Here is a 27,094-nt window from a genome sequence, read left to right on the forward strand (position 1 = left end):
ACAGAAGGTAATTTGCATTAGGGCGCATCCACCACAGTAAGCAAAATATCTCGAAACTCTTAAAACCTATATTACCTTTTGGTTTACTTCCTTGGGAATAAGGCATTTGTACCAGTCGCACTGAGACATTTCAAATTATACCAAAACATGTACAGGTATAGTGTTGTATGATAATTGTTCACATTAAACCATATAGATTTTTTAGTGAAATTCAGGTCGTTTCAACATGTGGAGAGGAGAGATGGGGGAAGAGCGTGTGAAGGGAATGAGATGTAAATTAACACAATACTGAGGTGATCAACTCAGTGTGATTGCGTCTCGGATGGGGATGCTAATTTCGCAAGAGAGAGTTCAAATGTTAATTTCCTTTGTTTAATGAGTCGCCCTCTCTTCCAGTTGTTCCAGTTTCCACAGTCTTATAATGCACTTGACGAAAAGTTTTGCAAAAATACTGCCAAATGTTTTTTGTTGTTGTTTTTTTTACAGCGTGGTAAGGCAAAAGAAAAGAAAAAATCTTCTAGTGCAGTAAGACAAAATACACTTACAACAATCTACAAACTAGTGTAAAGGTCTTATGCAATGCTGATTCAAGTAACAGTCTCTTTGTTTTAAGGAACTTTAACAGGAAAGCAAGACAAAATATGTAGTGTAAGCATGTTCTATGAAAATAAGACGCATGATCTTGGCTTTGCTAGTGTCACTCTCTAGCAGTTGAGCTACTGGAACACATACCTGCAAAAAGCTAGTATGTAATGCCATTTTCAAGATCCTTAATGACATAGATTTACACATTTGGCTTTTTTTCAAAGCAACACACATTGCACTTAAGGTACACATTTGATCAGTTCATCAGTTTTCCTGGTAATCGGACTATGACCTCGGCATTGCTACTGTAGCACTATACTCGACCGTTTGAGCTAAAGGAATGCATGAAAACATCTGCATACTTGCAAACATCTGAAATGTTTGACATTTAAGAGTCTTTCAAAGAAAGGGCACTTTAGTTTGCACATATAAACCATTATATGGAAGCCCATTTCCGCCACATAAGAAACAAATACTTTGGTAAATCATACTTATAAGAGTAATAATTATTGCATAAGGCAAGTTAAGATAAAAAGTCAAAATCATGAGATGAAAGTTATAATTATTACAAAAAGTGACGTCATAATTATGACTTGTATGTAAATGCAGACTTTTTGTCTCACAGTGACTAATAATTTTGACACGTCATAATTTTGATCTTGTATCTTATGTTTATTTATCTAATTATATTGTCTTTTTTATCATAATTATGATTCACTAAAGCATTTTTATTTTTTATTTTTTTGTCAAATGTTCTGCATACTATCAGTAGTCAAAGGCATTCAGACTGCCAGCAAAAGTCAGATTTTTTTTGCATATCCAGATTTTATCCAGATGGGTTTTTGAAAGTCTGGACAGCAAAAAAAAACAAAAAACATGACATATGATTTGATTCAAACCACATTTGGAGGTTGTTGGACTCCAATCAGATTTTTACAGATGCGTCACAGTCTGGACGCTCTGGCTGCTTAAATCTTTTCCGTCATTCTTACCTTTGTTACCAAAGCAACCCATGCAGATAGGCTGGTTATGTCTGGACACACAAATCTTATTTGATCACTTGCAATTAATAGTGCAGGCAGTCTGCATGAAAAGATGTGATTTGAGAAAAAAAAACAAATTCTGATTTGTTGGCAGACTGAACATAGCCTAAGACTAAAGCTTTTTTAATTACAACTTTTTTTCTGCAGACAGGAGTGAATTGAGTAGTAGACGCATCCTGGCTGAGGGAGAGATGCCAGCTGAACAGAGTGAACACAGGCCCCGGGCGCTGGAAGAGACAAGCCCGCATTAGTCCGAACTGGGGTGACAGATTTGACGTGTAATTAAATACACCTATTTCCACCCATCAAACACCTTCCGCAGTCAGGCCTGGGCCATCTGCTACATCAGCTGGTCTAAACAAACAGCACAAAAGCGGCAGGACCTCAGATAAAGCAAGTAAGAAAGAGTTGCGTTTGTGTGCTCTCGCCGTGTGTTACTTTTGACGGCAACTCCTTTGGCTTTTCTAGCTCTCCCGCTGTTATGATACAAGTCTAACTAAAAAGGTTGTGCCTGGTTTTATTTATTTCTGTTTCCATGACCCCTTCCTCATAATTACATATCTCAGCTTGTGTCAGGATTACAGAGCAATTCAAGTGCAATTTAGCCTCTTTTTAGGGGAAGAAGGTCAAAGGAAAGAAAATAAACATTCACCACGTCCACTAGCCACCCTGAGAATCATGGCAAAAAAGGATATAACATAAAAACATATTTGAGAGTTGAGACCCCCACTGGTAAAATCCTGGCAAAAACTCATTTGTTAGCATGCTGCGCCAAAGTACATGGAAAAATTCCTTGACTTCAGCTGTTACCAGGCCTGTGTTCCGCATCCAACTTATCCAAGTATATAACGGTGGCTTTGCCAAGATCACACCAAGCCAAATTTAGTGTGTGGGGCATCACACAGAGAAGTGATGCATCATCTAAATACATCCCGCAACTCCGTGCTCCAACAAACACATTTAATCTAACATTTAATCATGCCAGGAGTCTCTTGTAATCCAGAAGATGCAAACCAGTGCTGCAGAAAATACATCAGATTTGATGAAAGCAAAAACATCCGATGTTCAAAGAAGCCAACTCAACTTACTAGCACCTAGCAAAGGGAAATAATTGGGTTTTCGAATTAAACGAACCTCATAATTAATCTCAATTTTCCCATGAATAATAATCTAAATGGGGAAAAAAATTGTTGATGATTCACATATGGCACCAAACTAATCTGAAAAAAAGCAAGGAAATGTGCATAAAGTATCATTATTTGATTCAGAGGGCCTTACTGAAGCGTTCGCACAGGCTAATCACTGTCTATTTTAAGAGATGTTAACAAGTTTTATCTATAAGATTCAGAAACCATGTTCGACAAATAAGCTCAACTGTGAATGTAAATGTATGACATATGACATGAAGGTGAGTAAATGACAAAATGATAAACTATTTCTTTAAAAAAAAAAAAAATCATAAAAATTGGGAACTATGTGACAGTCAATAACAGAATACAGCAAAAATAGTGTTGCTTGTTTGTGTCAGATTAATAGTTGACTAGTTCCTTCCTGCTGTCACCATATACAGTTTAGCACAAGTGCAACGTGTGATCCACGACCAGTCGAAACAGACACAACTTACTGATTAGTGGCAGAATTCTAGAAGAATTCTTATTATGTAGTACCATAATGCAAGACAAACATTTTTCAATAAAATAACCCTAATGAAAAATAAAGAAAAAAACAGCCACTTTACTGATGTTTGTTCACTTGACATCAGTAAAATGCAGCATATTGCTACTACTGCTGTACACATTCAACAGTGGATGTTTAGAGAATCTGCAAGATACAAACATGATGGTTATAGTGCCGAGGCATGCTTGACAGAATAATTTTACAGCATCACAATGGATGGAGAATAGCTAAAACATGCACGCAAATGTCAAAAATTATTTCGTTTGTGACATTGATTGAACCAGACCTCCTTTTCCTGTCCTCATAACACGACACTGGGCCTGAAAGGTCTCTCAAGTGAACACCGCTCTTTTGAGCTTTATTAATAACTAACGTACACCGTAATAAAGATAAAATGTAGCAAACAGACAACAAATGGAACTGTACACTAGATTGTGTTGCCCTCAGCATGCCTTTGCTAATCATTTTTCCTGCGTTTGTTCTTAAAAGTCAACAGCACATCTGTGTCAGTGTGGAGTAATTGCTTTGGGAGCTAAAGCTCCAGGCATCAAAAGTGAAGGACGTGAAGCAAAATTTATGCAGTGCAAAGTACTGTATGTGCAAAAACGGCAAGAAGCTTAAAGCAAAAAAAACAAACAAAAAAAAAAAAAGCATGCAGTTAGATTATATATAGTTATATATAGATATATATATATAGATATATATATCACATTTTTTTAATGATATTTCACTTATTTAATGTTGAAAAAAGTCTATTATATATTCACCAAAGCTGCACTTATTTGAACAAAAACACAGTAAAAACAGTAATTTTGTGAAATAATATTACAACTTAACAACTCTGAAATGTAGGCTAATTAAAATGTAATTAAAGCTGCCGTCTGCAACATTTTTTTTTATCATATTCAGTGAAATCGACACTATAATCCGACAGAACAACATAAATAAGGTGATTTTAGAAAAAAACCCGAGCTTCTAACTCCACCTGGAGCGTGTTATTTGTTTTGCAAAAATCCACCGCTCCCGGATCATCGGGTCCAATCAGCGCAGGGGGGTGTGAGATCTGACTGTCAATCACAGGTCGTGCACACGCCACAGATGCAGATCCCCCCTCCCTCGTGCACGTTACAATATCACATGCACACGACACGCCTGAAGTTCGCCTGAAGATTGTACGAAGCGTGATGGCGGAGAGAAAATCTACTAACAAGCTTCCAATTCCTCAGTTATTGCTATCTATGGATAGATTAGCCAGGGCAGCCTACCTCCGAGTCCATGATGTTGATCGATGCTGAAGAGACGGACGCGTTCACAGAAAATCTGGTGCACACACACTGACGAGCACGACCTCGATGGGAGGGTGCTCGCTGGTAGTGAGGGAGGGGCATGAGAGTTGTAAACATTCAACATTTTGGCTAAGTTGACCCAATCTGCCAGACTTGCTGACTGCAGCTTTAATTCCTATGATGGAAAAGCAGAATTTTCAGCAGCACTACTGCTGATTTGGTGCTCATGCAACATTTCTTATTATTACAATGTTAAAAACAGTTGTGCTGCTTAATATTTGTGTGGAAACTGTGAAGGATTCTTTGAAGAATAGAAAGTTCAACAGCATTTATTTGTAATAGAAATATTTTTTAATATTATTAATGTCTTTACGGTCACTTTTTATCCATTTAATACATCCTTACTGGATAAAATTATTAATTTCTTTAAAAAAATAAAAAAAATAAACCTGTCTGACCCCTGTGTTTTTGGAGTTTACTGTTCCATGTAGTGCCGACACTTTTCCCACAGCTCAGTGAGCTATTTATGCACACCGGAGTCTGCCTTTCATTAGCCAATAGCCAGAGACAGGTGGAGTAAAATTCATTGGTGTTCACTGCAGTTATCTCTACACACTCACCCTGCCTGGAAAGAGTGGGCAGATACTGTCAGAACAGACCCTCAGCTCAGATTAGGCTATTCATCAGCCTGCCGCTATTGCCCTGTCTCCCAGCCTAATAGCCCCACTCATTGAGCCTGACTCAGACTCCAGGAGATTCACTGGAATCTTGGCCAGTCAATAAGAACATACACTCTGCTAAAACGTAGATGGACTGACACTGCTGCACAATAACCTACATAAGAAGAATACAAACTGGGGTTGGTCACTTTCCATGTCAGTCAGATGTATGAAAACAGTCAAAGATCTGGCTCTACTTTAAACAAATTATTCAGCAAGGATAATTAAAATGTAATTAAATTAAAGGTGTTTATATTGTTACAAAATATTTCTATTTCAAATAAATGCTGTTATTTTAAAATTTGTATTCATCAAAGAATAATGATGTTTCTTGAGCAGCAAATCAGCATATTAGAATGATTTCTGAAGGATCATGTGACTGTAGTAATGATGCTGAAAATTCAGCTCTGCCATCACAGGAATTCATTTGACCCACGAACATCACAAATCTCACCTCAGAAAGCCCACAGAGAAGCTTGAGGCATTTGCACAGACCAGCACTGTCACACCGCGACGAGAGAAATAAAACAGACCGGTTTGGAACAGGACGGCACAACATCGAGTTCACAGCGGTTCTTTGAAGGGCATCAATGCACCACAGATCAATAACAGAAATAGAAGAAAAGGAGTAATAGGATGGAAAGCAGGAAGTACAGCTGGATGGCAAAGAAAAAAATGTAGATGAAAAATGATGGAACGTGAAATATTCTGAAAGTGTTCTAATTCACAAAATGAGTTGTATTATGGGGAAAATACCTGTAAAAAAAGATAGAATTAAAAAAAAGATATTAAAAAATATCATCAGTGAAATAAATGTTAATCTTTAAAACTTCATCTCAGATGTTTCTATTCTCCGGGGCAAAAACAATTAGACCATTGCTGTCATAGAGAAATACATAAAGAAATTAAGAATTACATTCCTAGATGCTTTATCATGCATTAGGCTGTACTAAAAAGCACACGAGAAAGGTTCATAGCTCAGAGGTCATTACATGCCATAATCATTACTCGTCCATTGTCATATATAGCACAGTACTACAATTATATTTATTTATTAAAACACACACACACATCTGAGATTGTGTGTAAGAATAAAAAAAAAAAAACCACCAGTGGAGCTTAAATGAGGTTAAAGAACTGCTCTGTGGATCAACTGACTGATCCGTATATAATTTGTGCAGACGGACACACAAATGATGACTAATTACCGTGTTTACAGACACCCATTACAGTCATACATGGTAATGACATGTCTTACACCACTGCAGTGAGCAGCAGTGGTTTGACAACTGTGTAAAGGGAAAATTACAGTCTTCAACAAAGAAAGGAAATTAAAGCTGAATAGCATTACGACATCAAATAACAGAAATTCAATTTGCAATTTGGGGGCACATACAACAAAACATTACTTTTTTTTTTTCCCAAGCAATGAGTAAAGTAATGCATTACTAAATTTACAACAAAATATCTGAGTTACTTTTTCAGATAAGTAGCGCAAGTTACTTTGTTTTCCATTTCTTGACTGACAGCTCTCCTCATGTTGAGAGTAATCAGGAGTAAGTGCAGAGGCGTTGTGTGTGCGGTGTGAACATGATGCTTATTGTAGATCTAGACTAAATGTGAGCATGTATTTACTCATCTCACTTGCACAAAAATAGATTCAGTATTCCTCAAAATGAATAAAAAACAGTGAAATGCAAATTTAGAATAATACGTAAACCTGTAATAATTAAATATTAAACAATATAAATATATGTGATGTATTTAATCTCACTTTATTTGCCAATGTCTTTGCTGCTGGCCTTCTATGATTAAATTCAACCACACCAATAAGCAAAAATGACTTCAGTTAAACAGTTTTTTAATTTTTTTATTGCTGCTCCCTCTACTGTACAGACGTGAATTTGCATTTCCTTCAGTTTGAGGATTGATCATTTAGCTTTTGGTGTGAAAGGGTCTTTACCTTTATCAAAAATAGATTGTTTTTATTAAAAACATACAAACAAAGCAAGCCCAGCCCAGGTGAGAAAAATAACACAAAAGTAATATGTAACATTACTTTCCATTCAAAGTAACTAACGCAATTAGTTATTTTTTAGGGGAGTAACGCAATATTGTAATGCATAACTTTTAATAACCCATTTATAACCCATATATATTCTTTCATCCAAACAACCAGTTGTTTTAACCAACTTCTTGAGTGCAAAGAGAAACCTGCAGCCTTTAAACTTTGTTGGATTTAGGACAACAGACAGCATCCAGGTTTTGAGAGAAAAGGGATGCACTAAGGAAATGAGGAAGAGTTAAGGAATGTAATTGGAAATTTAAATACTCTAACACACATTGGACTCAGGTATTTGTGTCTGATGGTCACATGCAAGTTTTTAAAATTACATTTACCAGAGTAAATGTGTGAAGGACAACTTGCCCCAGTCTTCTCTACAGTATAACTGAGAATCTGAAGGCCAGTAGACTCATTAACTGGAAAAGAGTGGACCGTGGCCTTCTACAAGGTCTGCGTCCACATGACCAATTACACATCCATCCGTTTGAAACGTTCCGTAACACCAGCAAAAGCAGAGCATACTAAAAAGAAAGCAAATGTTTCTCCTCAGACTGCAGAGGTTCATCCTCATGTGACTCACAGCAAAGGCTGCTTGTGTAAAATGTATGCGGACCTTGTGAATGCGCACCATGAACGCAATATGCCATGTTTCAGTGATTGCTATTGGATTGCATAGATATGTGGTCCACATGAGAGCTGCTCGCTGGCCATATCACAATAGACTGCATTTTGTCTAATTGGATTTTGGAGACATACATTACTTCAGTCAGCTAGTCTAGCCTCATGCATCCATATTTAGTTAAAGTCCAGTAATCTGTTTTGTAATTAGATAGGTTATAGGTTGTAAATAGGTTCTGTAAATCCTTAACAGACAAATGTTTTGCAAATTTTGTAAACTGAAAAAAAAAAAAAAAAAGTACATTTTAGACTCAAGTGGGTCGCGGAAGGGGACGGAAGAAAAACGTCACAAAAGTGACCCAGTTCTCCCTCCCGTTAGTGTTTAATATCAGAACATACACTGTTTCAGGCGATGGCAACCACACCAGATGTGAAGCTGGCAGATGTGTGCAGTAATTAAGGCACTGAGAGCCTTTCTATTAATTATTCTATTTTCCCAGAGGGAGAAACCATACACTTTCACACAAGAGGCATGCACACCATTACTGCACAATTTAGATCCAATAGTTTCCAACAGCCACAGAGTTTGAAAGATACTGTGATTGATTGCATATCAACTTGAAAATAGTTCAGTTTTGCAGAGTGATGTCTTGTCATGTGACAGTATATTGTTTTGTATAAGTTTACTTAGGTTTCCCAAAGAAACAAATACAAATAATAATGCAACAGTAATTGTTTTCTTCTGCATGTTTCAATACAATTTCTGCTAATGGTTGGCAAGGTTAAAGTAAAGGTTAAAGTTAAAGTAATTAGTATTGTTAACTAACATTATATTGTAAAAAAAATAAACAATAATAATACAAAAAATATATATATATAAATAATATATATATATATATATATATACACACACACACACACACACACACACACACACACACACACACACACACACACACACTAGTATGTTTAGTATACTTGGTATTTTTTCCAGTGTTATTTTTGAGTTATTTTTCATTTTAGTTAGAGTTTTAGTCATTTTGTTATGTGCTTATGTCATTTTTCTAAGTTTTTCCAATGTAATGTAGAAATGACCTCCACTCTGAATCGTTCTCTACCATCTATCCTTTACACCCCAACAAATACCAAACTCACAAGGGCATATCTCAAAATTTGCATTGGACCTGTGCATGTGGGTATTTATGCAAGGGTAAAATAAATACCTGCACTTCCTTAGCCAAGATCTAGTCCTCTGCAGACCTGACAAAGGTCAGTCAGAATCAATTACATGGCATGCTAACATGCCTCTCTTCCTCGGGGCTTCATTCAGACTTTGTCAGAGTTCCCCTCTGGGCTCTGAGGACAAGCAGAGATTGTAATGAGTCTTTGTAAGAGGGAAAGAGATAAACAGTAGAGTGGATGAATAGTGGAGGTAATGGTGAACACAACACATTCTGCATTCAAAAGCTAATGCCTATTCAATTTTTCATCTGCCACAATTATGTCTTTGAACTATCATCTTTTGGGGTTTTTTTCTCATCTGCATATCAAGTAATCTGTTAAATCTTTTATTGATTGACAGCCCTAAAATCAATGCAAAATCAATTGCAATCAATGCTTTCAAACAATGATTACTAAGCTCTTTAAACACTGGAGTGCAACTGTATATAATAGAACTCGATGTGTGAGAGAAAAAAACTTGCATTGATATGCTTCATATGCAATATAGCACACACTTCAGGGCTAACCTCTTCAGTTTTGAGAACATATTATTTTGTACATATAATTAAAGTCAATGGGGTCCAAAATAGCACTGGGGTAAAAAAAATAAAATAAAACAATTCATACAGGTTTGGAATGACAAAAAGGTGAATTAATGGTAATAGAAATACAGATTTTTCATTTTTGTTTAAACTATTCCTTTAAGGGGCTGATGCCAAGACAACTTTCTTGGCCAGAATTTATTTTCAGCACCAGAACGGTGAAAAAGAGAAAAATCTGCTTTCCAACACCAAAATTGCTCGCACTTGGTTGATTTAAGTTAGTCGGTTTTGAATAGGGTCAGTGATTCTGTTAAAAAAAGAAGAAAAAAAAAGTATTGCATAAGGTTATAAGCTTTTAATGTGTCCTTAGATTAGAACCTGAGCAACATTATATCATTGAACTTTGCCAGATCACTTTAACAACAGATCACTTGAATGCACTTTAACAGATCTGCAGCTTTTCCAGTTTTGCTCCGGTGCCCTGTGTTTGCCCTATGAGCAACAGCTTTCTAAATACAGCACCACTGCTTGTTATTGTGGTGGCACACACCCAAAGCGTAAAATACTCCTTTACGACTGTGACAGAAGGGTTTTGTAACATTATGCTCTCTGAGGGAAGGTTTAAAAGAGAAATCAATTACATGGCCCTACACAAGTAAAGAAACAGCTGCCTCGAATCCTCTTCCATAAAATTTACCAGCTGAATGTTCCATTCAAAAGACTATTGAGATTGTCTCACCTCTTGCCTCCGCTCCTCCACATCTCCTCTGCAAAAGAATGAAAGACCCAGCAAGCTTTCGAAAGACATGATCACTTCTCACAGCAAAGTAATTCAAACTTGCGGGTACTTGAACATTTACACACCAGTGGATAGCACATGGTGCATGGAACACAAGCAATGGAAACAGGAAAGCAATTTTGGGGGCAAACTTTATTTGCAAGGAGAACAGAAAGCGGATCAAGAGGGTGAAATATTGCCCTCTGGCTATCAGATGCTGTGTGTTTGCATTTACAAGTGATCTCTCTAAAAAACATTTTGCCATAGCTAACAGCAATGGAATCTTCAGACTAATTCATTTCAGAAGTTCTGGGTTTAAAGGACCTTGCTTAACACTAAAAACGTAAACCTCTCATTTAGAAAAATGTAAGCTCTCCAAATACTACTACTACTAATAATAATAATAACTAATAATTATTATTATTTGTTAATAAACTGATTTAATACATATTATAAAAACATTACTAAAGTGATGATGATAGAAAAATGTCATATTTATTCATGCATCAATATCACACATTTTTAGATCGCATTTCACCCTAATACAGAAAGGATAAAAAAACAAGAAAGAAAGAAAGAAAGAAAGAAAGAAAGAAAGAAAGAAAGAAAGAAAGAAAGAAAGAAAGAAAGAAAGAAAGAAAGAAAGAAAGAAAAGTATGAAAAGAATGAAAGAAAAAGAATGAAAGAGAACGAAAAAGGACAAAAGAATGAAAAAGGATGAAAGAAAGAAAGAAAAAAGAAAGAAAATGAAAAAGGACAAAAGAAAGACAAAAGAAAGAAAAAAGTGAAAAAAGAACGAAAAAGGAGATTGGAAAAGGACAAAAGAAAGAAAGAATGAATGAAAAAGGATGAAAGAAAAAAGTAAAAAGAAAGAACGAATGAAAGTTCACATGATTGAACTACGTGAAAAGTGCATACCATTACTGCACAAAAACGTACATATATAATTGAATATATACTTTATTATTTTATACTTAGGATTAATACATAATAATTTATATAGTAATATGGATAAATACGCTTTATTCATGAAAATACTGTAAGGCTTAATATTGGGAAAAAATAAAACTAAATAGTCTACACAAACTATAAATCCACCCGTCTTCATTTATAAAAGTCCTCGTTTGAATATACTAATCAATTGTTTAAAATCCATATATTGTTTCGATGGCTGCAAATTGCCCTCAGTGGTGCAGTGAATACAGTGAATGTCCTTGACTAATTTTAATAACTGATCTATTATGACAGTTCTCTCTGAACAGCTCTTGGACAAACAGCACTAACTATATATTTGGAGAAGAACAGCTAAATGTGAAGAGGAAGCAAACAGGCTCTGGGCTTTATTCTGGGTTGAGAGCAGTTCAATTCAATTATGGCACAGTGACAAACCTGGCACAGTTCACACTCCATATGCAGCATGTGGCAGCCACGGGTGTGAGGCTGGCACAGATAATCCGGCTCCAATGCCACTCGTGCCCATTTCAACACACCTGTCAACAGAGATCAGGATTAACACACGGATCCATTCTGGATTGCACCTCCAGAGGCCTGACCTTTACTGCTGACAGAGCTGCTTATGATCAGTCTATGAAAAAATAAATGTTGTCTTTTAGTTTGCATTCATTTACTCCTGTAGGAAACTTTAAGGCCTAACTGATCACTCACTGTGCAATGGAAACCTGAATGATACAAAAAGACTGCTTTTTTAAAATAAATATGAAGTCTGCATGTTCTGCATGTCTCTGTGTGAATATTCATGGTGAGTGGAGTTTCAGCGTCTGCATTCTCAATATTTGACTTCATCTCCAGAGCTGCTCTGAGAGTCGCCATTTTATTTGAGAAAACTATCGTCAGTTACACACAGAGGGCCCTATCTTACACCCGGCGCAATGCAGCGCCAAGCGCGATGCAAGTGTTTTTGCTAGTTTCAGCCTGACGCAGTTATCATTTTCACACCCATTTGTGCATCCATGGGTGTGCTGGTCTGAAAACGAGATGTGTTCTGGCGCATTGTTGGTGCGTTGCTATTTTGAGGCAACAGAAATAGACTACGCCATTGACCAACTGAAACCTGGTCTAAAGTCAATGGCGCAAATTTTTTTTGTTATTTAAAGAGCACTTTAGTTATGTGCGCCTATAGGCGGGTCCACAACGCGTGTACACTCTGCTTATTACACACACAGGGACGCACAGCAGCACACAAACATCCCAAATATTTAAAATGAAAGGATTACAGTGTAAAAAATTATTATTGTGTACATAAAAATATGGTGTAATCAGGCTTGTCCCGTAGATGGTCTGCTTGCGCACTTTAACCTCGCGCACGAGCAGATCCGTTTGCACTCTGGAGACGGCTTCGGGTCTTTCCACTATCAAATTCCGTGATGTAAATAGCGAATCTGCCATGGCACGAGTGCAACTGGCTTTTAAAGGGAATGGGAGATGAGACTCTGATTGGTTTAACGCACGTAAATCCCAAAACACACCCATTACTCATTATGAGAATAGGGACAACCCTTTTAGACCATGCGCCTGCCACGCTGACCATTTTCCCCGTTGTTAAACTAGCAAAAGTGGATTCGGACACGGCCTAAGTGAACTTGCGCCCTGCGTTTCAGACCATGCGCTTAGATCGTTAAAATAGGGCCCAGAAACTCAAAGGTTTGGTTTCACAACAAAAGTTTGGTTTAACTTGAATAAATTGTGACAGATATATATTACTATTGTACAACAAATAGTAACAATTATACAGTTTATTAAAACCTTAAAGTTTAAGGAATATCACACTTTTTCCCCATATTTTAATCTAAACAGTAAAACTGTTGTGCAATAAACAGTATGCAAGTTAACATGAATTCAGTATTGAAAAAAAAATTGTTTACAAATATTTTCTGTGTGAAGTTATAAAAAAAAAAAAAAACTTTAATGGAATTTGGGAAACAAATAAAATTGATTTTACAAGGCCATACAGTTAGGTGTGCTATTATTTTTTTCTAAACGATAAAATGTTTCAGACATCTCCATACAAGAAGTGGAGAATCACTGACATGAACTTGGCTTTGAAGTTTTCGTAAAAAATACATTTCCCTATGAAAAAAAATTAAATACTGTGAAAATAGTTACAGTTATGTTTGTTTTTGTTTTTTTTTCATGCGATTTAGTCTAGCTCGTTTTGTATCAAATACAATGTGATTTTCTGAAATCAAGATCTAAGAAAAAGCTATTTTTTCTGCTTGGGCGAGCAATTCGTGGACAGTTTTCCTTGCGAATGAAATCCCCTATATGCCAGCAAACCAATGAGAATGCGGGACAAAGATGACAATACATAACAACAGAGCATAAGCGCCAAGGCTGTTGTGGAACCGCTTACCCAAAACCCTTTGTAACTGGCAGTTTGAAGAAAATGACAGTTGTTTGGCAAATAAATAAATGAAATTTTAAATTTAAATTTTTTAAATTATTTTTAAGTTTAAATTAATTTTTTTTTTACACCTCAAATGGCAAGGGAATTTATAGTGTTGATATTAATTAGCAAGTCCATGAACTCCTTCTCTCAAACGGCTTTGATATATGGACTGTACGCCCTTGGTGTGAATTATTTCTCTGGTGGGATGCCCTTTTAAGACAGACCTCTCTCACCTCACACACAGGTAATGAAACTCAAAAGTACTGAATGGAATACAATATGCCCTGTAAAGTTGCTGGTTACGCCGTGCTCCCTCTGTTTACAGATACACTTTATCAGAACGACCTTTGAAGAACCCGAATGTGTTGAGACTGTCAATGCAACTTCATTTTTCTCAAAGAAATTCCAAATCCTCCATACTGTATGTTTAGTGTTTACATTATGTTGGTGTAGGGTTGCATGTGTAGTCTCAGCCTCAACAGACACCATACGTAGGAGCACCAAGGTGAATAAAAATGTCTATTTTGTGTGTTGTCTATTTTTAGGACTAATAATCTTGTAAATAGAAATGTATGTATACATTTTTGCAGAGCAAACTGACAGTGTTTATGAACTGTGTTTTTTCCAGCACCCTAAATTGGAAATTAAGTCATGATTTACTCACCCTGGTGTTGTTCTAATCATTCATTCTAATGCCATATGCCCTTCTTTCTTTTATGTACCTCAAAAGATATATATATTTTTTTTAAATATCCCACTCACACTTGTCCATATAATGGCAGTGAATAGAGACCAGTATCAAGCTTTTTTTTTTTAAAAGACACAAAAGTATAACATAATGATCCCATGCCAATTTAACCCTTAAATCAATGAATGTTTCACCAATGCAGCAATTTCTGTAAGGTCTTCTTTCTTTTATGGAAATATACGTTGTGTCGCATGGGATCATTATGTTATACTTTTGTGTATTTTTTAAAAAGCTTGATGCTGGTCACTATTCACTGGCCATTATATGGACGAGCATGAGCGGGCCATTTTCTTTTTTCTTTTTTATCTCCTTTCATGTCCACAAATGAAAGAATGGCATACAGCATTAGAACAAAACCAGGGTGAGTAGATTATGACTTGATTTTCATTTTAGGTTGAACTATCTCTTTTAGTAATCCACAACACTCTCACCATGGCCAATAATTATATTTACATTAAAAATAATGATGATAATAACAATAATACATTTCTCAGACTCTAACTCTGCCTTTTAATTTAAACAATGGTTTAAACAATGAACGTTTTAGCGAGCAGGAAAACAAATCGAGAATCGAGAACCTACTCAGTTGTGTGGTAACCTATTAAGAACTTGGATATTTGTCAGATGGAAGGCCTACCATCTAAAACTTTGAAAACCCCTGCTTTGTGCTGAAGAGTTCAGAATAAAAGATCAAAAACTAACAAATATTTCAATTATTCCTGCTCTCCCCTAGACACAAATCAGATCAATATTAAAATACCTAGAGAACAAATAGTTAAAACTCAAAGTACAGGTAAGGTTACTAGATGTGGGTCATGGCGTTTTTGAGAAATGAGCAGAACACAAGAGTTAAATGCCCTAATATGTTTTCTTTTTCTGGTAATTACACTGATTAACGAGAGATCCTGGACTAGAGAAAGAGAGAAGGGGAGGGTAGAGGAAAGTGTGCCTACCATCTGCAGGAGTGTCCCTGCCAAAGAGCTAATCAGGCTATTCATTACATCTCTACCTGACACTGCCAAATGCACCCTGATCTATTCACTGCCGCCATGCCAAGCAAACGCAGAGAGAATTTACATATTATCTAAATCCTTCACACCTCATTTTATCACTTTTTTGTGCTCAGTGTAATGCACCACATAAAGTGCTGTTATACTAGATCAACACAAAGCCAACTGCAACACAACAAACGTCACAGATGAAGGCTACAGAAGCACTTATCGACTTCAGGTGGACACTCATTTTAAATCGGACGTCAAGTGCGTCAACACACTACTAAGAAGGTTGATGTTCAACTTTAAAAATGAATGAGGAGGAGGGTAGTGAATGACATCTTGGGTCACTAAAGACCTGAGGTATGCGTTTAAGGGTTAAAGTAGTATAATGGCTTTCAATTGTGGAATTGTATATGTATTGTGGTAGACTGAAAACTTTGGTTTGTTTCTGCAAAACTTGCCCGGTTACACAAACAAGAGACGAACTGAAGAGATTAACAGCGCATTTCATATTACTCATGGGTCTGTCTGAGTGCTTCAGGTTTTGGTGAAAAGAGTTGAGCTTTACAGAGCATGCTAGTCGTTACTCCAGTTAATCAGTCACAAAGGGTAACGGTAGCTTTGTGCTAATTAAAAGAGGATTGTGTGTGCTGGAGGTTGTCTCAGAAGAGTGAGCTAATGAACCAACAGCACAGAGGTCCACAGCTTTAGACCAGCACCGAACCTCTGTAGTTTAGCCACCAGTCCTCATTGTGGAGCAAGAGAAAATCCCAATTACTTCACAAGAAGTTTGTGCATAGCAGCATCAACCATGCTAAAGGCAGCTTAAAGGAATATTTTGAGGTCAATACAAGTTAAGCACAATCGACAGCACTTGTTGACTAACACAAATACATTGTTTTTTACTAAAAACAAAAAGCAGGGAAGCACTTACAATGGAAGTGCATAGGGCCTATCCATAAAGCAATTTACTGTTTCAATATTATAGCACCAAGACATAAACAGTATGCAAGTTAACATGATTTCTTTAGTCTTTCAGTGGCAGCTTGTAATTATTGTACATTTTGGCAAATTGGTGGCTATTTTATGTTATCTCATTTATACGTTTTTGTACGATCTGCTTACTCCCCACTGACTGTTGGGTTGTGGTTGGAAGTGGACATTCAACCTTGTGTTTCTTTTTTCTTTTCTTTTTTTCTAAAATACGTATGTTTCCATTATATAACAGCTGTAAAGTTGCTCTAGTCATTTTTACAATCATTTTAGGTGTTATGTTGTCATGCCATTGAGATATTGAAACGTTTAATATAACTTCACAAAGAAAATTTTAGTAAACCATTTTTGTTCAACACTGAACTCCAAAAGTTTAATGAGTTTCAAAACTGATAGTACACACTGTTTCTATATTTATATTAACACAAATTGCACAGGGTACACCACTTAATAAAAATACTCAAAATCTGAATTCAGCTGAGTAATCTGCCCTTCTTCCCAGAAGCCCACTGACAAACAAGCCAAAATGAGCCAAAGTGAATTAACTTAACTGTGATCTAAACCGTTCTGTTTATGTTGGAGGATTACAGAGAGATGACTGCTATCTCAGGGGAGTTTACATTACAAACTAGAAAACAGCTTAATACAACAATTTGCAGGCATAAACTGAATAGGGACATTACAATTACAGGAAATTGCTTTGTTAAACAAATTTGAATACAAGAAAACAAAAGCCATTTATCAGCACACCAGATATATAGAAAAATAAAAAGATAGAATTAGCCTATAGCTTGAAACAGCTTTGTACAAGACTCTTGATTGTTTTCCCTCCTAATTTTCTTCCCTCTACTTGGCAATACTGTACAGTGCATTAATAAGCAGCATTTTATATATATATATGAATGAGAAAGAATTTGTTGGTTCTTTAGCAAAACAATAGTTGATAATGATCTTCAGATGTTCCTTGAGACACATCTCACATTTAACAAACATTCTCAAGATTCCACGAAACCCACTAAGCTCATTTGGTATTCTAGCCGTGGAGCCTCATTGCCTGAGGAAGTCATCCATTAGTGGAGAATGGGAGAGTTGTAAAGGGTTTTCTCACAAATCACTTTCTTTTCCTCTTTTCATCCCGTCTGCTCTCTCTCCTGCAACACTTCATTATTCTTAGGGCCATTTTGTTCATGTTTCATCCTCTTCCTCATTCTTTTTTCCCTCCGACCCCCTTTAAATTAACAAGCATCTTTGAACTTTTGAACAAAAGTGTAGAATTACTATAGAATAGAATCTATCTCTCTCTCTATTTTTTACCAGTGGGCTACAGACACACACTTATGCCCGTTATCTCGGTTACAGAAACTAGTGAGCTGGCTCACTGTGTAGACAGGATCATACTTAAAATAGAACCTAATAAAATATTGCCATTACTACAAAAAATAAATGCAACATTGCCTTAAAATGTGCCTAAAACAAGGTATATTAGGAGGCAGCAATACATTTTATACATACCTGATGTAAGGAATAATTGACGACAGGCCGTTGAATTATTAGAAAAATAATGCACACCCGAGGTGGTAATGCGGTCACGACGCGAAGCGGAGTGGCCGTTCACCTCGGGTGTGCATTATTTTTCTAATAATTCAACGGCCTGAAGTCAATTATTCCGCTTATACTACAGTTACCACACCTCGAAACATTGTTCAGATTATGTATTTCAAGACGTTTGTAAAGTTTTTGTCATTAAAACGCTCTTGTATGTAGGACTAATTTCTTACGCATCTCGTCCAATGCCTCCGTTGCTAATTCCAAAACGTCATTTTAGAGTTAGTAACGGAGGTTTGAGCCACTGATAGCAGACTAATGCTGGAGACACGACTAGCTGACACATTCTCTGACTGTTTTCATCGCAGCATATTTTAAACACCGACTATGAACACAGACTGAACGCGCTGAACGCGCGTTTGGGCATTATCAGTCATAAGTATCAAATTGCATTCATAACCGGCCTTAAAGTGTGTCCCCGGCTTTATGCAGTTATTAATGCAGTTATTAGAGAGAGATGTTGCAATAATGAGACAGAAAAGCATGTGCGTCAGTATTATTAGCCTATTTATTTATTAATTTAATTCGTTTTAATTAATTCGGTCATTCTTTTTTTTTTTTTTTTTTTTTCATTGACAGATGACAGTAGACTATAGCCAAATAAATTAAACACAAAGCCCTTTTAACAAGTGGGCCTATAAATAATTATGTATTTATTATTATCTGCAATAAAAATCCGTACTGCAGGACTATCCATTTATTTAGCCTATATTCAGTTTAATTTTCTATTGATTATAATATAGACAGGACTATATACTTTATTTATTAAAATTAAACTGCATGTTTCTATTGATTGTGAAGCTAGACATTGAAAATTGCAGATCAAGCGCATGGGGCTGCATGTTTTTTCTTGTTATGAATTGTATCCTATTTTCCGTTATTACCGTTGACTACGCGAAGTGATATGGAACTGTAATGCGGTCAAGACCTGCCTGGAACTACTTTAGCTGTGCGTTTCCCTGAAAATAATGCACACCTTAGAACGTTCGTCAACCAATCAGATTCAAGCATTCAACGGCCCTGTAGTATAAATATATTATATAACATCCCTGCATAACAGACAAATAAAATAATTTTAAAAGTTAAAGGGGACATATCATGCTAAATCCACTTTTTTACCCCTTAAATGCATTTTGTTGTATATTTGGAGTGTTTAGAAGTACAGAAAAGTTTAAATTAGTCTCTTCAGGTGCTTCGTTGATATCTTTATATTCTGTTTTGGTCATATTTTGCAACCTGTTCCGATTGGCTGACACTAAATACTTGGGGTTTCGAGTCTGACGACAACACAAGGGCGTGGTTTGTTCGCTAGGTCATGGAGCATGCGCAGTTTACTTGCTCCGGGAATACCGCGAAACGACGGAGTAACATTACTGACATAACATTAATATTAATTTAACTGCCAATGACGGAATGACTTTAATGCTTAACGGTTCGTTTAAATATTCTCTTTTGATCAAATGTCTCATCAAATGTTTACTGGTGTTTTAGTCGTTGTAAGATTCTGCCGTTTTAACTATTTTGAATAATTGTAGACTGAAACGTTATTACATATTGACAATTGGGAATCATGTTTTATACTATGCTAGGTGTCTCGTTCGAGATGCTTGTCTTGTATATTATTGTTAATATAGTCTTTATAATAGAATTATTGAAGACTCACTTAAAGAGCACATATAATGTAACGTTAGGCTATGCTATGGTAAGAATCTGTTATCACATTGTTATGTTTTTTAGGCCTTCTGTTTTGTGTGCATTATGGCAGACGAGACCATAATTACTCCAGGTAAGAATTACCATAGAATATTCTATTTCAAGTTCAAAAGTTTCTTCAAATGCACCATGTTCTCCCTAGTCCTTATTTACAGATTACCTTACTAAATCTTTTGCCACAGAATGGCTCTCTGATTGTTTTAATGTACTGAACATTTCAAAAACCCATGTGTCTGGCTTCATCACCAACAAAGCTGACCTCAACACTGTGCTAGAATGCCACAAGAGAGAAACTCTGACGTCTTTCATTGCTTGGTAAGAATGAGAATAAGAGATGTTTTGGTTGCATTTAGAGAACTGAAGATTATTATTACAATTTCTTGTCTTTAAGTGCTTGCTTTTATTTGTAGGTCTGATGATAAAAGAAAGAAAGAAAAGGGGCCGCATCGTCTGGTTTGGCAGGTGGAAGATTTTTCTGAGGATGTACCTCTTGCTGTCACAAACAGAGTAATTAATTCCTGTCAGCATGGAAATCCACGAAAGAATTGCAAAACTCAGGAGGTAAGATTCAGGGGATTTCTTTTTTCATTTAGGGTAACTAATGCACAATTTTCAAAAGCATACTTTTCTGTTAACACTTTTCCATATATTTCAGCTCTTTTCAGAGGATGAAAATTCCGGCAAAAGGAAGAGAATGTACATTCAAACGACCAAAAAAGTTGGCTGCACAGCCAAACTTTTTAGGTATATTAGAAGGTAAGCTACATTGCTTATGTACAATAGTGTTGGGAAACTTATATTTCAAATTGCAGTTGTCTAGAAATATTTTAAAACACAAAAAATACATATTCTGTATTAAGTTAACAACATTTTTTTAACCTATTGATGGTTTTAATGTATAACCTGAAAAGAAATGCATTGAATTCAAATTTATTTTGGGATGCCAACAAATATACAAACAAAGGTTAGCTACAGGAAGAGGCTAAGTTGACTAATGAGTTAAATGAATAACTACTAGTTGACTAGAAATATCTTTAGTCGGGGCAGCCCTACAATTTATTTATGTAGCATTTTTTTGAATAAATATAATTTCCAAGTGAGTTTACAGAGAATATTCTCTTATAAAATACATCAAATTAGGATTTTTTGTTTGTTTAGCAACTCTTTCAATCTATTATATTCTTACAAAGTATATATAATTTTTTTCCAGATTCGACAAATTCAGCACGGAGAAAGGAGCTTCAAAATTGAGAAAACAAGTCGTCATGGACACTCTGAAAGCAGCTCTACAGAAAAATGAAGCAGAGTCATCTGAAATAATTCACATCATCTTACCATTTGAGACAGCTCACCAACACCACAAGATTTCGGCAGAAAGTGGATACACAAGAAATATCCACCCTTTGTGAAGAAAAAAATTCAAGAGTATGTGTCATTGGGAATTACATCTGTGCCTTTCCTTAAAAAAGTGCTTTGGCAGTTTGTGAACACTGAACTCTCAGTTTCGGATTGTGTCCTCCCAAAGTCACATGATCAGTGCTACTTTCCAACTAGCCATACCATTCAAAACCATGTGCATTTGGCTTTAGTAGCAGGAAGGTACTCTGGTCTTGATCAGCTTAATTTGGAAATAAAGCTGAATAAATGGAAAGAAGATGATCCTGCTGCACATTTTTACTTCAGAAAATGCTCAGAGGCCCAAATCATAGATGATAAATCCCAAGATGGTGATGGTGTGAAAAGTGAAGAAAAGGAGTCCACCATGCAGAACACATTTTTGTTTGTACATCAGTCCCAAGAACAGCAGAGACTTCTAAAACGGTACGGAGACATGGTTCTCCTGGATGCCACATACAGAACAACAAAAGTTGTTTTTTAGTTGTTGTCAGGACAAATGTTGGCTACAAACCTGTTGCAGAGTTCATTTGTGAAAATGAGTCCACCATGGCGATCTCTGTCATAATCGTTACGTTTTTTCCCTATAATTTCAGCTGCTATATGTTGAGGAACTTTGCCTACAAATAAATGTTTATTATTAGAGAAATAATATGAAAAAAAAGTAATGTTAGTTTATTGAACTTGACAAAGCTAGAAATTGCATGTGTGTTAAATAGTAATAGTTGTAACATTTTGAAGTAATTACTAATTAGGCATTGTAATGCACCTGTTGCAGGCAAGAACCATCTATCTGATCAAGATCGCAGTGAACTTCTTGGCCTCCTTCGTAGTGTAGCTTCTGCACATGATAGAGAAACATGTGAGGCAGCAATAAGTAAGCTCAGGGACAGTGTCTTGTATAAGAGTAATACAGAAGTTCGAAACTATGTTGAGAAAAGATGGCTCAATATTAAAGAGGTAGGGGTTACAACAGTGCCACCTTGAGAATTTTTTTTTTTTTTTTTTTGATGTTTTGTTTCATTGTTTATAATTAATTGTAATGCATTTATGTGCATTGACAGTAAAGGGAGATCAGAAAGGTTTTTTTTTTACTTTGTGTTAAATTTCTTTTTTCTTATTTTCAGAGGTGGTGCAGAGGATTTTCTCCACATGGATTTAATGTGTCTGTAACCACAAACAATGGCACTGAAGCAATGAACAACTAATTGAAGAGCTTTTACCTGAAGATTTCGGGTACTAAAACAGTATCATATTTGGTTGAAATAATAGTTACTGAGTTCATCCCTGAGCAGCTTCTCTCATACGCTAAACTTAATTACATGTACAGCAGTGAACACAAGGTCTACAGTGCTAATGTTCCTGAGTTCCTCTGGGACCGTCCAAGAACCTTTGTGCAACATTGACTGAAATACCTAGAGGCAGCTTGTTATACCTCCCAACAAGTTCAAGAGCAGAGTAAGGGGCTTTATAAAGTCCAGAGTGAGCAATCATGTGAATGTGGATCTCGGAGACAAAGACCGTTTTCCGTCAAGTGAATGCAGATCTTTTAAGTCCACTTTTTTACCCTGCAAGCATTTTTTTGCTGTTTTCAAACACACTGACAGCTCATGGTACTCATTGTGTCCAGATTACATCAGCAGTCCATATGTCACTCTTGACACGGATGTTGTGTCAAGTCAGAAAAATTTGAAGGTGAAAGAAGTGATTGACAAGGACGATACTGTCTGCGTCTACGCCAATAGCCTCGTGGGCACCACACCGACATGTAATGACGAGGAAAATACTGAACATCCTGTTGCCATAGACTGTCATGGCATTCAGTGTACGAAGACAGACACAGAGGCAAATGGAGTTTACACTGCACAGTGTGCCCTGCGAGAGAAATTAAAAATTCTCCAGGATCTATCATACATATGTGTGGATCATGAGTTGTTGCTAAATGCAACTGCAGTCATTCATGAAATTACAGGAAAGATGAAATCCTTTGTCCCAAAAGAAGACTCACTACCTCTAAGTAAGCAAGATGACAAGCTGAAACTGCGTGTACTTCCAACCCGGAAAAGAAAAGGAAAGGTGAAAGGCAAAAAAAGTAGAATTGAGAAAAGAAACAGTAGTAAGGTTACTATGGGAAGGACTGCTGTCTGCATCCATGTTAACATGCATCATTCAATGCAACTTTTTTTTTATTTTTTTTTATGTTGTACGTGACACAGGGGACCAGTCTGTTTTTTTGAAGGAGAACTTGTTGACAGACTTTGCTGCAATAGATTTGCCAGGTGAGTAGTATGTTAAAGTTATACATTTAATATACTGCAACTATATTGATGTAAATTGTTTAGGTGTGTTATTGCAATTTTGAAATTTAAAATATGATATTATTATATGACAGAGGCTGAGTCACTTCTAGCAGAGCTGAGCAAGCATGAGATTGAGGTAGACAGTGGAGTTAGATTGTCCGTCTGTGGACAGGTGTTAGAGAGCAGTGATTTTGAATCTCTGAAACATCCTCACTGGTTAAATGATAAGGTAGAATTAAGTATCATGATAGGTCAAAAGGAAAGAATAAGGTTGAAATCTTCAAAACTAAGTTTCTTTACTGTTTGTCACTGGTGATAAATGCATATTTGGACACGTTGACGCTCGAAAACAACATCGAAGCCAACACTGGCTACCGCTGTTTCAATATTTCTACATACATGCCTGTGCTCTGGGAACGTGACAGATTTGATGCCTGGATGTTTGAAAAGGTGATTATGACTAGTGTAAATCTTACAATATTTACATTTTGCTATGTTAAAGGGATAATTCACCCAAAAATGAAAATTGTAATTTACTCACCCTTATGTTGTTCCAAACCTGTTTGAGTAGCTTTCTTTTGTTGGACACAAAAGATTATATTTTTAATAATGTTGGTATCTACTGACGGTAGTCAGTGACTTTTTTTTTTTTTTTTTTTCTACTACTATGGAAGTCAACGGCTACCATCAACTGTCTGGTTATCAACATTCTTCAAAATATATTTTGTGTTTAGCAGAAGAAAGAAATTTATACAGGTTTGAAACAACATAAGTGTGAGTAAAGATGACAGATTTTTCATTTTTATGGGAATTATCCCTTTAACACAGGTAGTACCTACTTTGTCATCTGAACATAGAGGCAATATGCATTCCTTTTCATTAGTATCTAAAAAATTAAATGCTTTTATAGTAAAATTGAATTGAAGTGACATTCAGAAATTGTTGCATCAATGGTTCTATCTGCTTTGGGTATTTAAAGGCATGTTTAATGAGTCTTTAATGATTAGTTAACTCAAAAATGAAAATTCTGTTATTTGCTCTCATATTATTTCAAACCCATATGACTTCCTTCCTGGAAACACAAAAATGTCAGACTGTTGCCATTCAGTATAACTACTTTTTTTTTTTTTTCTCCATAGAATGAAAGTGAATTGCAACCATTTCACAGTTTTTTTTCTTGATGTCTGTAAGCAATAAGGTACATGAGGCTGTGCTGTATTGTGAACTCTTCGCGCCTAACAACGTCCTTCAGCCTTGACTTATTCACGATACAGCACTAGACTCGAGTACCTTATTGCTTTTATAAAATGGTTACTGTTCTGAGATGGCTATGAATGGTGACCCAGCTTTTGATTGATGATTTCTGCCACACAATACAAATATTGGACTGGAACTAACCGTTTTAAAATTCGTTCCAAGATGGTGTTCTCCCGAATGAAGTGGATTTTCCTTCCAATCCATGTGAGGGGCAATCACTGGATACTTCTGGTAGCAGATGTTCCAAATATGGAAGTATCAGTACTGGACTCACTTTCAGGGAACAATGTCACATATGTTGATATGTGGAGGTAAGATAAAGGATTTTTACAAATTGAGTAATGTTACTGTACATGTTTTTTTAATCATAGTGTAGTGTCATACTGTACATATTTTCACTTCAACAGAACTAAGTTCTGCTTGCTTATCGGCCATCATATTGATCTTCATATTGGGCACGTTTGTTGAGGTTCAAGTGCGAGTGTTCGCGGCGCGCCCCGCGTATATCGTATCATCATTTTGGCGCTATTATGCACAACAGATTGAATGACACGTGGATCTATAGGTTGTGTGAAGGCAGCTTTCTGCTACTTGCAAACAGACTCTTTTATAGAGATGGCTAATTGCAAGCCATTAATTTGCCACTCTGATTGCACACACTGTGCACGCTCACTCTCGCTCATATCCAGGGAAAATCATCGCCACTATCATGATCATGTGTTTTGACGTTGTCACTTAACTTCCAGTTACTTTACTTCCTGAACAAGTGTGCACCTGAGTTGCTTTCACATTCCCGTGAATCACGCCACAGTTCCATTGCTACCAAACTCAGACCACCTCCTACAGGTAGTCTCTGGCTCGATACCCTTTGTATGACTGATTTCACATTAACAATTTTTCAATGAAAAAAACTTCAATGAAATTTAAGTCCTTAAACTGGCTCAAACTGAGCGTCGAGTCTGAGGAGGGTTGTCCGACTCCGGTTCAAACTGAACACCGCTACTGAGAGTTTCTGATATTTTTAGTGCGTCCTCCTGGCTGAGGAGTACAAACTCTTGAAGCCCCGCCCTCTTCTTGAAAGTTTTTGGGGATAAACACAGAAACGGCAAGCAAAATTTTTTGCGAAAAAACTAATTTGAGCTAAAACTTCATTTACACACTCTGGGGACATCAGAGACTTATTTAACATCTCCTAAAAAGGGGCATAATAGGTCCCCTTTAAGTTGAACTAGGCCACATTAGAAATACTCATTTTTACCTTGTAAATAATTGAATGTATTCCACTTATTTACTCAGGAAGTATATGGCTGTGAGGTACACAAAGACGAAAGAATTGGGAGGATTCTGGAGAAATGGTGGTCTCTGCTCTGCATCACAAAAAGATGGAAACAATTGTGGAGCCTTTGTACTACTGGTAAGGCATTACAAAGCTTCATAGCCAGAGCTTTTCTTTTTGTAAGAATTTTTTTTTAATACATAAATGACTCCTTTTATGTGGCATTCAATATTTTTAATTTATCTGTCCAGAATGCTCTTGCCCTGACCAGAGGTATCAGTCCCAGTCAACTGACACAACGCCATGCAGTGGAAATGAGGAAGTTTGTGTGCCACAAACTCAAGCAAAATGTGTTATGCTAATATTTGTACTCTTCTTTCCCCGAGTGCTTTTCCTCCTTTTGGCCCCTCGCATCCCTTCAATTCTACTCCCCTTCCCAATTTTTTTTGTAAATCGTATATTTTATTTATTTATTTATTTATTTATTGTAAACATATTTTTCCCTTAAATATGTTGGTTCCCTTGCATATTGTAAATAAATAGTTTGTGTGCAATTCAGTTCAGATATATGTTTATACATAATTTATATTATATATACTGGTAAATATAAATATTTTATAAATAACACTTTTCTTAAATATATGCATGTGTGTGTATTTATATATACAAAATAATTATACACAGTGCACACATTATTTTGGATGCGATTATTTATTGCCCAGCACAATTTATTTATTGATTGATTGATTGATTGATTGATTGTAAACATATTTTTCCCTTAAATATGTTGGTTCCCTTGCATATTGTAAATAAATCGTTTGTTTGCAATTCAGTTAAAAAATGCGTCCTTGCTTTGTACACCTAACCTGGTA

The 27,094-nt window shown here is 36.2% G+C and overlaps 1 protein-coding gene and 1 long non-coding RNA gene across 2 annotated transcripts; both read left to right on the plus strand.

The window, feature by feature from the left end:
* The first annotated feature begins 19,629 nt into the window (after nucleotides 1-19,629).
* LOC307152014 lies at nucleotides 19,630-20,555 on the plus strand. Its single transcript, XR_013819958.1, has 4 exons — nucleotides 19,630-19,713; nucleotides 20,019-20,067; nucleotides 20,177-20,309; nucleotides 20,405-20,555. It is a non-coding gene; the product is annotated as an uncharacterized lncRNA (long non-coding RNA).
* Nucleotides 20,556-24,078: 3,523 nt separating this feature from the next.
* LOC307154612 (uncharacterized protein) lies at nucleotides 24,079-26,600 on the plus strand. Its single transcript, XM_079864614.1, has 4 exons — nucleotides 24,079-24,139; nucleotides 25,109-25,257; nucleotides 26,243-26,360; nucleotides 26,474-26,600. Exons 1-4 carry the CDS (start codon nucleotides 24,089-24,091, stop codon nucleotides 26,582-26,584), a joined length of 429 nt encoding a protein of 142 aa, XP_079720740.1. The 5' UTR covers nucleotides 24,079-24,088; the 3' UTR covers nucleotides 26,585-26,600.
* The last annotated feature ends 494 nt before the right edge of the window (nucleotides 26,601-27,094 follow it).

This window comes from Squalius cephalus (assembly GCF_949319135.1).
Source record: "Squalius cephalus genome assembly, chromosome: 2".
Lineage (NCBI taxonomy): Eukaryota > Metazoa > Chordata > Actinopteri > Cypriniformes > Leuciscidae > Squalius > Squalius cephalus.

Coding starts and splice junctions, on each gene's coding strand:
- LOC307154612 (XM_079864614.1), top strand. CDS start 24,089: ATGCCTGTGCTCTGGGAACGTGACAGATTTGATGCCTGGATGTTTGAA. Junction 25,258..26,242: donor ACATATGTTGATATGTGGAG/GTAAGATAAAGG, acceptor TTATTTACTCAG/GAAGTATATGGCTGTGAGGT. Junction 26,361..26,473: donor GTGGAGCCTTTGTACTACTG/GTAAGGCATTAC, acceptor TTATCTGTCCAG/AATGCTCTTGCCCTGACCAG.